General features: G+C 35.1%; 1 protein-coding gene across 3 annotated transcripts in view; it reads right to left on the minus strand.

Moving 5' to 3' along the window:
* Positions 1-13,172, minus strand: part of LOC135219349 (uncharacterized) — a 182,991-nt gene that overhangs the window by 14,845 nt on the left and 154,974 nt on the right. For all 3 annotated transcript variants that reach the window (XR_010315417.1, XM_064256030.1, XM_064256031.1), the window contains 2 exons: positions 5,032-5,289; positions 3,295-3,402 (listed from right to left, as the gene is read on the minus strand). Coding sequence is in view for 2 of the 3 variants with exons in the window: in XM_064256030.1 (XP_064112100.1) it covers positions 3,295-3,402; positions 5,032-5,289 (366 nt within the window). In the remaining variant the exon portion in view is untranslated. The remainder of the gene's footprint in view (positions 1-3,294; positions 3,403-5,031; positions 5,290-13,172) is intronic.

Consider the following 13,172-nt stretch of genomic DNA (forward strand, 5'->3'; position numbering starts at 1 on the left):
CTATTCGCAACCAGGTACAACAAAAAGTTGAAAGTGTATTGTTCGGTAGTCCCAGACGTAGAAGCAGTAGCGGAAGATGCGCTTCAACACCCATGGGACAATCTAGACGTTTACACATTTCCTCCATTTTGTCTAATCCGTCAGGTTCTGAACAGGGTAATGCGGTCTCAGAACCTCAGAATGACTTTGGTAGCTCCTTTATGGCCAAAGGCAGAATGGTTTCTGGACCTCTTGGAACTCCTAATAGATGTGCCAAGAGTGTTACCCCCATGGAACAACCTACTATGTCAGCTGCACGTGGAGAGGTATCACCGGTCGGTGAAGTCCCTATCACTTCACGGGTGGAGACTGTGAAGTATCTCCTGCGAGCAAGAGGGTTTTCGCAGAAAGCAGCAGCGCAGATGGCAGGTAATATCATAAAGTCATCGGCAGCAGTATACCAAGGAAAGTGGTCAGCATACTGTGATTGGTGTCGTAGAGGGAACTTGTCTCCACTCGGTACCACTATTCAGGAATTAGCAGACTTTCTGATATATCTCGGGGACAGAAAGGCATATGTCTATATCTGCGGTGAAGGTGTACCGGGCTGCTCTAGCCTCGGTCTTACGAATGAAAGGTGTGGACATTTCATCTTCATGGGAGTTGGTCATGTTGACGAAGAGCTTTGAGCAGTCATGTTCGCCAAAAGAACTAAAAGCCCCAAATTGGGATTTGACCATGGTACTGAGTAGTCTGACAAAAACCCCCTACGAACCACTAAGACATTCCACAGACAGGAGCCTGACCCTAAAAAATGTCTTCTTATTGGCCCTAGCCTCAACCAAAAGGGTGGGGGAACTACATGGCCTGTCATATGTCGTGAAGCACTCGAGAGGTTGCACATACCTTCTCTGGCAGATTTCGTAGATAATGACAGAGATGAGATGCTTCTGTGTCCTGTCAGAGTAATGAGAGAGTACTTAAGAAGGACAAGGTACCTCAGGCCTGGGTGCAGGAGGTTGTTCCTAAGTACAGAAAGGAACAAAAAGGAAGTGTCCAGGAACACAATATCATTTTGGCTAAGAGAAACGATCAGGAATGCCTACATGACAGAAGACAGGGGGTCAGATAGCCAGGAGAGGGCTAGGGCTCATGACAACAGAGGCTTGAGTGCTTCTTTAGCTTTCAAGAAGAATATGTCTGTGGAGAGAATTCTGAAAGCTGGTGTTTGGAAACGCCAAACCACTTTCACTTCATTTTATGTAAAAGACGTTGCCCATAGATCCTTGGATACCTTTTCCTTGGGTCCGGTGGTGGCGGCCCAGCAAGTGGTATAGCTCATCCAGTACCCCTGGCGGGTCAGTTTGTGTCTAGTCTAAGATGAAGGTATGAAAGTAGAATGAATGGGATGACTGGTCTTTTTTCTTTACTACTTTCTTTCTACTCCTTTACCTACGGGCAGTATGAAGGCGAGTGCCATCATAAGCTGGAATGGACTAGATGCAGGTGAGGTGGTAGGCCATACTGTAAAGTTATTTTAGAGTACAGTATACTTTTCAGTAGCAACACACCCCTCTCGGTAATAAGGAAGGGAGGGGTGATGGTAGATCCAGATACAAGGAACAAGAGTGGTTTAGGAGAATGGAAGGACCTCTATTTTCACATAGTTTATAAACCATGGCATGGTACCAGCTCCCAGTGAGGGAAACCAATAGATTCTCTTATATCTTTGGTTCAAGGGTTCATAGTCCATTATCTTGGAATACTCATAATATTCGGAAATGGATTTAAGTGGCAAACTACCAGTCAGTTATAAAGACTTACCTCCCTCCAATAAGTAAGTCTATCCTAATGTTAAGACCGAAGGTTTGTTTCGTATATGAACAAATGACAAATTTGTAACTAATTTGTATTTTTCATAACTAACAAACCTGAGGTCTTAACAGTTAAAGGCCCACCTCGAACCACCCCTCTAGTAGTCTAAACTGGGTTAGAAGTATAACTGGTAGGTCACAGGACGCCAAGGGCATTCTGGGTAATACATGCCCCGTGACGTGGTAGATGCCAATAGTCCCTGGATCGCATAAGTTTGATTTTAATTCTACCGGTTTCCAGCTTGGCGCTAGTAAATCCTAATGTGAAGACCTCAGGTTTGTTAGCTATGAAAAATACAAATTAGTCACAAATTTGTCATATTTCTCACATTATGACACAACTTTTATGTCTAGGATGGAGGCAATGGAATGTTACTATCATTAACTTATATTTTCATAACCAAAATCACTAATCATTACAAAAATTGAAAATTCCTTAGGTCTCCTGAATGAGACTGGTTTAAATCCCCTACTTTCTAATCCGCATAGAGAGCATAGAAGTACTAATGATCGATAGTTTTTAATCATAAATTGGAATTAGTTTACTAAAATGGATGATAAATAATGAACAGAGATAATCTATGGTAAAAATACTTATTTTCATTTAACAAATATTGTAAATGCATTTGATGAAGTTTGATGCAACATAAAATACACACAAAAAAAAAATAAAATAAAAAACAGCCTGGTTATGTTATTCATTCTATCTATAATAAACTGTGTATCATGGACAATGCTTCTCAATAATGCAATCACTTTACCCTTTTCATTAAAAATTCATTGCCAAGCTTTTAAAGATCCATCTGACCAAATCTAATGCTCTTTCGCCTAAGTCGTACAAAACCTCATCAAACACCGCTTTCTGTCTTCTTCATAGCTTTCCATAGGCTTGTACTTGAAAATACTGGATCCAAACATAGTATATTCATTTTTTAATGTTGTCTCTTAACATCACAGAAAGTGAAAGCATTTGAATTATATGCCTTCAAATACCAAGCTACCAATATCAACGTCCCTTCTAGTAAACTACTACTCTTACTTGAAATACGCAAAACCTTAAAAGTGTGTTTCATTACTTACTTGGAATACTCAAAGCTTTAAAAAATGGGCAGATAGAGAGAGAGAGAGAGAGAGAGAGAGAGAGAGAGAGAGAGAGAGAGAGAGAGAGAGACCAGCAATGTAGCCAAGGGCCAAAGGGATGCTGTTTATAGCAACACCAACAGTTCACTGCATGAATCACACTTTATGCCAATACCAAAGTTTTTATCTTAAAACCACTAAAACATAACTAGTAATAGCAAATAATAATTTTCTGTTTCAATTTGTTATGAGTTCCTATCTACTGCTATCTTTACAATAGTAATGTTAAGTCTTTCTTAATAAATTATACAGGACTAATGTTTAATCCCTTAACTCCCAAAAAGAAAAATTATCCACTCACCTGAACTTGGCAGGACTGACAATTGACTACTTCTGCTGACGAAACAAGGTTATCAAAGACTACAGAGGACTTCTTACAGGAATCTAAGATGACTGAGTTAATCTTTCCCTGTAAAAGACACCATACAATATTACTCACTACAGTCATGAATAAAACAATAGAAAAAATATATGAATTTCTGTCACAATAGCAAAAGGTCAATGTTAATTACCTGTACCTTTTAAGAGAAATAAGTTCTCATATATACTGTCAACTTATAAAAAAAAAATCTAACAGCAATTTTGTGCAAAGTAATACTGTAATCCCTTAACTATTAAGCACTTCTAATCATTTCACATACCATATATACTTGTGTAACATGTGATCTCGCATATCATGCGACCCCCAAATTTTCATCCTAAAACGATGAATTGATCATGTATCTCATGTAACATGCCAGTTCAATTTTTGAGACCAAATTACAATAGGCTAACCTCTTTTCTTCCTGTTTATCTATCCCATTTTCTTGTTAGGCAAACCCCTTTTCTTCCATCTCTATATCTATTCCATCTTCTAGTTAAGTTAAAAAGAGTAAAAGAGAAAGCTAAATATATCATCAGAAATGTTATACTTGTTGTGTAAATGCATACAGCCAGAAACAGCTGATTTGCTATGAACAACTGAATTTGATAACTACAGCGCGTGCTTGCATTTCAACCATCGTACGATAGTAAAAAATTACTGTAGTTACATTACAAATGACGTTAAAAAGAATAGTTCTGATATATTTTTACATGACTATATCTTTATTCTCCCTGGATCAGCAAGGGCATATACTACTAAATTTAAGCTGCTAGTTGTGGCTGAAGCTGAGGAAAGAATGTTCATCTGCTAATGACTATTATCATGCATTGGCAACATAGAAACTTCGGTATAGCACCATCAAACTTGACCGTAAACAAAATTTGAGAGAAATGAGTTTTAATCAAAACTATTTGGCATTAAAGAACACATTTTACTATGTTCACTCCGATAAAAGATAAATATGTAAGGCTCGTAGTATTCTGATGAAATCAAGTGAAAATATCGAACGCAATCTGTTGATTTTTTTTATATAATAAACCTGCCCTCAGCGCCATCTACTAACGAAAAAAATAACTAAATTTTGTTCACAACAATATGAATACAAGTGACATTTTGACTTGAAAACACTTTGTATAACGTAAAATAACCTTGTCCTATATCAATACAGTACTATCTTGAGATTCATTTATGCTAACTAGAAGCAAGAAAATTGCTCTGATTTGACTTCAATACAGCAAAATAAACTTACCTCGCAATCATCCTCAGCTGATTTCCAAAACAAAACATTGATTGCTATTTTTGTATTTTATAATACAACATTTGTAATATGAAAATGTATACAATATTATTGGATGCAGTAAAGTAAAGATGCATATTCATTATGTTTGTATTTTATCAAACGATACTAGTATGTAAAAATTACATACGCTAATGTTATATCTCATGTACGATGAGACCCCCTTAAAATTAGCTCCAAAATTATGTCTTCAAAAGTCGCATGATATGCGAGTATATATGGTATATAAATAAGCAAATCTTAAAATGCAATAACAGAAAAGTACATCCAAAATTTAATTTTGACAAATTCTGAACCCAGTAAATTGTCTTGTCAAATTAAATCCATGTGAAAAATTACAACTTCAAAACATATAAAAAAATGGGAACTCAAATTACCTTAACCTGCACAACTGTATTCACACATCTATAGATATAAACACACTGATCCATTCTCGTTTGAGAAATAAGGAGATTTGGCTTATCCTGCTGGTATTCCACATACCACTTCTTCCCTTCCAATGCTATTTTTGGGGGACGTGCTGGTGGAGATGCTTCTTTCGTAACTGTAGTTGGAGCACCAGAAGAGGCCTTAACAAATGACTTAGACCCCTCCCTGAGACTTGGGTTTTTATGAGTTTTCATGTCATCTGTCACCTGAAGGAAATAAAAATTAGTTTTTTCATATAAAATCAGTCTTTTCAGTCCATCATATTTATATACTAATTTTTGGAAACCTACTCTCCTCCAAACAAAATTTGAAAACTGGCAACATAAAATTAGCATTGACCAATGACTGACTCATTCAACTGAACTCTTCCAATTATTGTGTAAATTGAGTTTAAAATTAAATTATCTGTACATCAATTTGAGAAGTGAGAAAAAAAATAATGAGCAATTGCAGCAATATTTCAAATTCATGAAGATCATACACTGGGACATAGATGTTGAACAGCAGAGAAATAAAGCCGTACAAGTCTATGGTGTCTGAAGAAAGGATAGGCCTTGGATATTGGAAAGCTAGATCCAGGACCACCAAGAACGAGTGATTTTCTAAAAGCAGCCTGAGAAACAGTCACATCTGTAGAATGTGATGAAAGTATTCAAATAGGTACAGTATACTGGAGGGGAGCCTGAAAAAACTGCTAACCTTTTTAATTGTTTACATGGCGTCATGTCATACAAATCACAATTTACACAGCCTTTCTATGAGACAATCATAGGAAAAGCATTGTGCAAAAATAATAAGTTACACTATATGTAACCGAGGATCTTGATAAATATATATTACAGTTAACCAACACCAGCAATTACATGGCAATTGCAAAGCAGAGGGCATGGAAAGTGTCAAGAATCTAGTCGTGCTACTATATCATAAAGAAATATCCAGAGTAAAGACAGTGGTTGATGTATCCCAGAAATCAGTCCCCCTAAGGATTGGAAAAATCCTTTAAATTTTGCAGACAGTCTCTCAAACAAGCTGCAATGCAGATATTTGATATAACACCAAACAAAGCCATCTTTATGGTGAGCAGAGATGAAACGAAGATATGTTAGAAAATTGGGCAATTGGAAGCTGTGGGAGAGGCACTGGGGAGAAAGCAATATACCATGTAGTATAAGTGTAATAGATACCACACAAGATGCTCTGCTAGATGCTTGCAAACCTTATAATACACAATGCATTCTCTGCAGGAAGATTACTATGATTTCCAGAAAAAATGATTTGCTTCTTTAATCATAAAGACCTACTGTATATACCATTGTATTATCTGATCTTGTGTACCAGGACCCTTGAAATTTTGTGGCCAAAACATTTCATCATATATCTTGTGTATCACCCAGCAAGTTGAATTTTTGATAGGCCAAATAATATTAAGTTAACCTCTTTTCCTACAATGTCTGTAATTCATCTTCTTAAATAATCAACAGTAAAATGACAAAACTAGGCTTTACTTACCAAACAAATTTAATTTTCGGTAGATTACATTATACTTAGCTATGCTTGCAAAGTGAACTTCAATTTCAATATACAGGCGGCCCACGGTTAACGGCACAATCGCTCTACGGCGAATCGGTTTTAAGGCTGTCATCAAAAATATTCATTAAAAAATTAAGACATTTTAAGGTATTTTACGGCACAATTTTCGGTCAACAGCGCCGTTATGTCTAACGAGTACATACATTTGTAGAAATACCGTTCAACCCATTAAGGTTATGCAAATGATATTAAAAAATTGTATTGAGAGTTATTACATAAGTATTAGGGTAAAATATGTGCCTCTGACGCTGTTCTATACCGAAAATATAGTTAAATGAGTGCAAATTTAGCTATGGATGTGTTGATTTATAAATGTTCATGCTTTTATGTTTAAAATGTGTATGAAAATGTATTACGTATAGGTATTTTTATTTCTGCACATAAATATGATACAAAGGCAGCTTTTGAAACTACCCTTTCAAAAGCTGCCTTTGTATCATATTTACGTTATCAAATATGATGTTTTTTCATGTTCATTCTTGTAAGCCGCCGTGTGCCGCTCTTCCGAAAATATTGAGTTAGAAAAAATGCAAATTTAGCAATCGATGTGTCGATTTTATAAATGTTCATGCTTTAATGTTTATAATGTGTATGCAAATGTATTATGTATATGGTATTTTTAATTCTGCGCAGAAATATGATACTAAGGCAGCTTTTGAAACTGCCCTTCACGTTATCAAATACGATGTTTTGTCATGTTCATTCTTGTAAGCAGCTGCCTGCTGGTCTTCCGAAAATATAGTTGGAAAGAGTGCAAATTTAGCGATCGATGTGTCGATTTTAAAATTGTTCATGCTCTTATGTTTAAAATGTTTATGAAAATATATTAGTATAGGGTATTTTTATTTTTTGTATGTAAATATGATACAAATTAAGGCAGCTTTCGTAACTACCCTCCACGTTGTCAGAGGATGCTTTTTCATGTTTGTTCTTGTTCGCCAGTTCCGAAAAATGCATGGTGTTATTTTATTATTTATGCATCTTTTCCATAAATCCTTTAAAAAGTTATACATTACTTCACTGTATCCAATAATATTGTATGTATTCTCATATTATTGTATTACAAAATACTACGGCAAATCTAAGCTAGTATTCCGCGGAGCAGCCAATGTTTTGGTTAATCAGCTGATGGCGAACACGAGTTTGTTTTGCCATATTTAACGCAATTCTGAGCGAATTTTCTTGCTTCTAGCTGGCATAAACGAATATCTAAATATACTTGACATATGAGACATGGTTATTTTTCCTTATACAACGTGTTTTTAGGTGGAAATATGAAATGAATATGTCTCGTTGTGATTGTGAACTTTTTTTTTCGTTAGCAGATTACGTTGGTGGCATGTTTATTGCGTGCAGGATCCGTATGGATCCTGATTGCGTGAAAAAATTATGTGATTCCATTCGCAATTTTCCTTTATATCATCATAATACGAACTTTATGTTATGTATCTTATATCGGCATGAAACCAACAGTAAAATGTGTTCTTTCAAGCCCAGTAGTTTTGATTAAAATTATTTTATCACAATTATCACAATTTTATCTACGGTTGTGTTTGATGGCATACGTTTACTGGAATTTTATCCTTGTTGTCGATGCACGATAATAGCCAATAGCAGCTTGAATAGTTTTCTCAGCTTCAGTTATAACTAGGTTTAAATTTAACAGTACAGGCAGTCCCCGGGTTACGACGGTGTCGGCTTATGACGTTCCGAGGTTATGACGCTTGTCAATAGACGTTATTTCCAGGGTGACGACGCCTACAACGCTCATCTGGGAGATGAAATATGACACCAAAAATGCAAAATAATCAATATTTGAAGGTTTTTTTGATGAAAAATGCCATAAGAATGCAGTTTACATAGTTTTCAATGCACCCAAAGCATTAAAAGTAAGGTTTTCTTAGGATTTTTGACGATTTTCCGGCTTACGATGATTTTCGGCTTACGACACGTCTCAAGAACGGAACCCTAGTCGTAACCCGGGGACCGCCTGTATATTTCCTGATTGATCTTTGATCTATATTGATCTTTGATCTATAGCAAATATAGTTATTACACTAAGATATCTCAGTTCTATTCTACATAACGTCATTTATAACAACTACGGTAATAGTGTACAGTGGGGCCTCGCTTAGTCGCGATTCAGCAATCACGGATTCAGTTAATCACGGGTTTTTCCTTGGACCACTTCTCAGTCTATATCGCTGGTATGAATCCCAGCATCACAGGCTTGTCCATGGTAGGCTGAGCCTCGTCTGGTTCCAATAACCAGCAAATGCATTAACAGATTCACATTATGATATTAACTGAAAATAAAGGTAATAAAACCATTCTCACCTTATATATTATTGGCATATCTTCATAATATATAGCCTATTCATGGAATAATTCCACATCATTGACATCAACTTGTAGTTGAGTGGCCAGCAGAAATGTAAACATTGAGTTACACTTCACAGCGACCTTTGTCATTCTTAACATTTTTAGAAATGTTAATAGTAGTAGTGTTATTACAGTAGTAATAACATTTAGGAAAACATTAATTTTCAATTTCGACTTCATTATTGTTTTGGTATAACGTAATCAACTTCTCTGAACACTGCAGTCATACAAACAATAATTGTCATAGATTACCTATCGTATTGTTTGTGATCGGCTAAAAAGCGTAAACTAATAAAACCATTATTACCTTATATATTAATGTCATATATTCATAATAAAATGCATATCTTATATATTATTGACTTATCTTCATACTAAAAAGCCTCTTCAAGGAAAAATTCCTTGGGGAATGCATTTTTCAAAAGAAAAATACACTTTACAAGTTTACAGTATGCACTGATTACTTTATTTTGATGTGATTACATTAATATTACAGTATGGTACTGAAAGCAGTACAGTAACTATTTTTTATCATAAATGTATATTCATTCACAAAAAAAATAAGTATGATCACCGTGACGTCACCAAACCTACAGTCTCATTCGAACATACTATTTTTACATAATGTGATAGTGGTTACACCGTTCTACAAACTACATTGTATTTTACATAAGTATCCTCTAAACTCTATCATAAATCACTTTACTTACATTTTTTGGAGCCCAAATACTATATCCCGGAAAATTAACAAAATCGCGAATTTTATCATAGAGCTAGATTCACTAATTACTGTGTTTTCTTCTTCTTTTCATGACTAAATGCATTTTTAGGATAAACTCATTTACACATTTTCAAATACTATGAATGTAAATAGCAAATCTCTCTCTCTCTCTCTCTCTTCACTTACAGAAAAAAACTATAATACTGATCTATTATTGTCGTAATAAAAGAACAAGATGGTCCCCAACATTTGTAGGTACAAATGTGTTGCCATATTTTTATTCTTCTCTGGATTTACGCAACCTGGTGGCTTCAATACAACTTTTATAGTTGACTCAATCATTATCACATATTATAACAGTATACAAGAGAATATCTTATCACTATCGATGTTTCATTTCTTATCACCATAAAAATATTTAAAATACAAATTTCATTGTTATTCTCGAGCTAAACTAGTCAAGTTACTCTCGTCCCAAGCTGCTCTCTCAAGCTATTCAACAATTACTCTCCTCCTAAGCTGCTCTCTCTCTCTCTCTCTCTCTCTCTCTCTCTCTCTCTCTCTCTCTCTCTCTCTCTCTCTCTCTCTCTCTCTCTCAATGAAATATGAATTACTGTAGCATAACATCATAAACTATTATGTACAAATTTAAAAATTATAATAATTCCATTAATACATTAGTTTCTTATAGCAACAATTGTTTTCCAAAATGATTCTTTCGGTAATCAACGTCCATCAGCTGATTCTAAACGTAAACAAAAGACAAAAATAGATTTTTATTGCTGTATTTTGCTGTTTATACAATGATATTAGAGTTGGGTGCTGTAATCATTACAGTAAATCATATTTTTTATCATAAATATGTTCATTCACGAAATAGATATACGTACACTGTACTTTTAGTTTGGTGCAGCAGCCAAATCAAGAAAATAGAAAGGAATTGTTAGGTAATATACTTTTGTTTGCTGATCTGATGAAGGGGAAATTGAAGATAGGAAAGAATAACTTTGAAACTGTCTTGAATTTAGTTTAAGGTGATAGTTGAAGATATATTTGGTGCTTGAACTAAAGTAGGCAGTTATAAACATTGAAATAGTGGTCTTGGGTGGGTTACTTATTAAAGTAGGCAGTTTAAAGCAATTTTTGATGGGGGTATGAGGGGGGTACCAGGATAACACAGGTATTTACTTATCACGGGGGGTTCTGGGCCCTATCCCCGCGATTATCGAGGCCCTACTGTACTATAGTACAATGATTGAAATACAAGCCAAACGGATGTTATCGAATTCGGTTGTACTTAGAAAAAAAAAATAGTTGTTTCACGTTCGGTTGTTCATGGCTGTACACATTTTATGCAACGAGTATAACGCATTAAAACCATACTTTCATCATTCTCTTTTGCTGTTTTTGAACTTATGTAACTAGAAGATGGGATAAAGTTAGGCTATTGTAATTTGGTTTCATAAAATTCGGATTATCGTAAGACGCATTATCGTGACTTGAACACTACAGCTACCTGTACACTGTATAAAACCTTATTATATCTTTACATACTCTAGACACCCAAAGGATAAAAGCTAGGCTTTTTTCACTTTACAGTATTTATAATACTATAATGTACTGTACAGTAAATTCTATAGATCTATACTGAATAAATATTATAATTTTACTTAATGCGCCATCGCGGGATTAAGGCGCCGTTTGTCTAGCCGTAGGCTTTAAAATCGCTTAGCGTCGAAAATCACTTCGCATCAGCGGCCAGGAACGGAACCCCTGCTGCTAACCGAGGGCCGCCTGTATTTACTAGGCAAGGCTTTCAAACAAGATTACCAAACTTAAGGCTTATGTAACAATTCACATCCAGTTCTTATAATTAATAACCAATTGTCAAAAAATAATGGCACCAACAACATTGAGTACACAGCCATAAACAACTGAATCAAGAAACAGTTGTTTTACAATTTTGAGGGATTAGTTTAATATATGTTAGCTTACCTATACATATTTACCTGTTTTATATTTGCTTTATGTAGAAAAATAACAAATAATAATTCAGTAATAATGTTTTTTTAGCAATTGAAAAATGATTCTCCTAATTATCTCTATAGTATGCTCTCAAAACCAGCTGACATTGAGAACCTAACACTAGCCTAGCCTACTTAAATTCACATGGGGGATGATCAGTTTTGTTTTATAATAGGCTAATCATATAACATGATAACCTGTAATACAGTATCAATGGATTCATTAAGTAAAATATCAGTTTCATTACCATTACCTTAAACTTAAATACAGCTAGTACAGCCTGTTTGAGTTATGCAAATGGATACTGTAAGTGCAACAGCCCACCATGGCCGACAGTTCACAAATACACTTTTGTACTTCATGTATGGAGCGACTATCTAAAATCAGGTAAAAATGTTCTTAAAATACTGCATGATGCACAAGTATATAAGGTACATGTCTGATCATTAATTTATATGCCCCTGTCCAAGGTGACAGTGTACTTCAAAGAGGGAACAATGTCAAGACAGACACCAAGGAGAGGAAACACCTGGAGAAACCTAGTTATGTGTAATTTTCTACCCTTCATTTACAACTGGAAAGCAGTGAAAACATCCATGTTACCATGCAAAGGAAAGACAATAATACTGGAAGTTGCAGTGGTTGTCCATGATTTTGAAGACTGGTTTGAAAATCTCAACAGCTCTTGTTGTTAAAGTGAGATGATTACATCTCCCTTCTTTGCCCTTGGTCAATTATTCATGGTATGCCCATCTGTGTGAATCATCAAACAAAGGCTGATTCCCAGTGAGGAAAGCTCTCATAGTTTTTTCCTAGGGTAACGAGGGTATATCAGTGAGTCTCAATTTTAGATACTCTTTTGGCTTGTATGAAGAAAGGGTAATTTGGTTTCATACAAGATGTTAATTGGTGCATGTTAAAGATGGACTGGCATGCAGAAAAGGTGCAAGGAGAAGAGATGAAAAGTAAAAGGTTGAAAGAAATGCAGCCGAGGGATTAAAGGATTATATTGTGAACTTTCAGTACTCTCCACAATGCATAAGTCAAGACTCCTTGTAAGTGATACCCTTACAGAAAAGGGTTAAGGGTGCCAGTAAACTAATGCTTAAGCCCATACTATAACACATATTTCTTCTGATATACTAGAAGTGAATTTCTTCCAATGCTACTATATTATTTATGTTTATTGTCTTGCAACAACTTTCCCAAAAATTACACTGAAAAAGTCAATCTCTGACTTTCTTGACCACTAATAATTACCTTCACATTACTAGAGCAAATACTTTAGCTATTATAACTACACTGGTTTACTTTGCTTGTATTTTTTTTTTTATATAAATGTGGACAACATTTTGCCAATTTTAATGGCTA

The sequence above is a fragment of the Macrobrachium nipponense genome, chromosome 1 (assembly GCF_015104395.2).
Source record: "Macrobrachium nipponense isolate FS-2020 chromosome 1, ASM1510439v2, whole genome shotgun sequence".
In the NCBI taxonomy this organism is placed as follows: Eukaryota; Metazoa; Arthropoda; class Malacostraca; order Decapoda; family Palaemonidae; genus Macrobrachium; species Macrobrachium nipponense.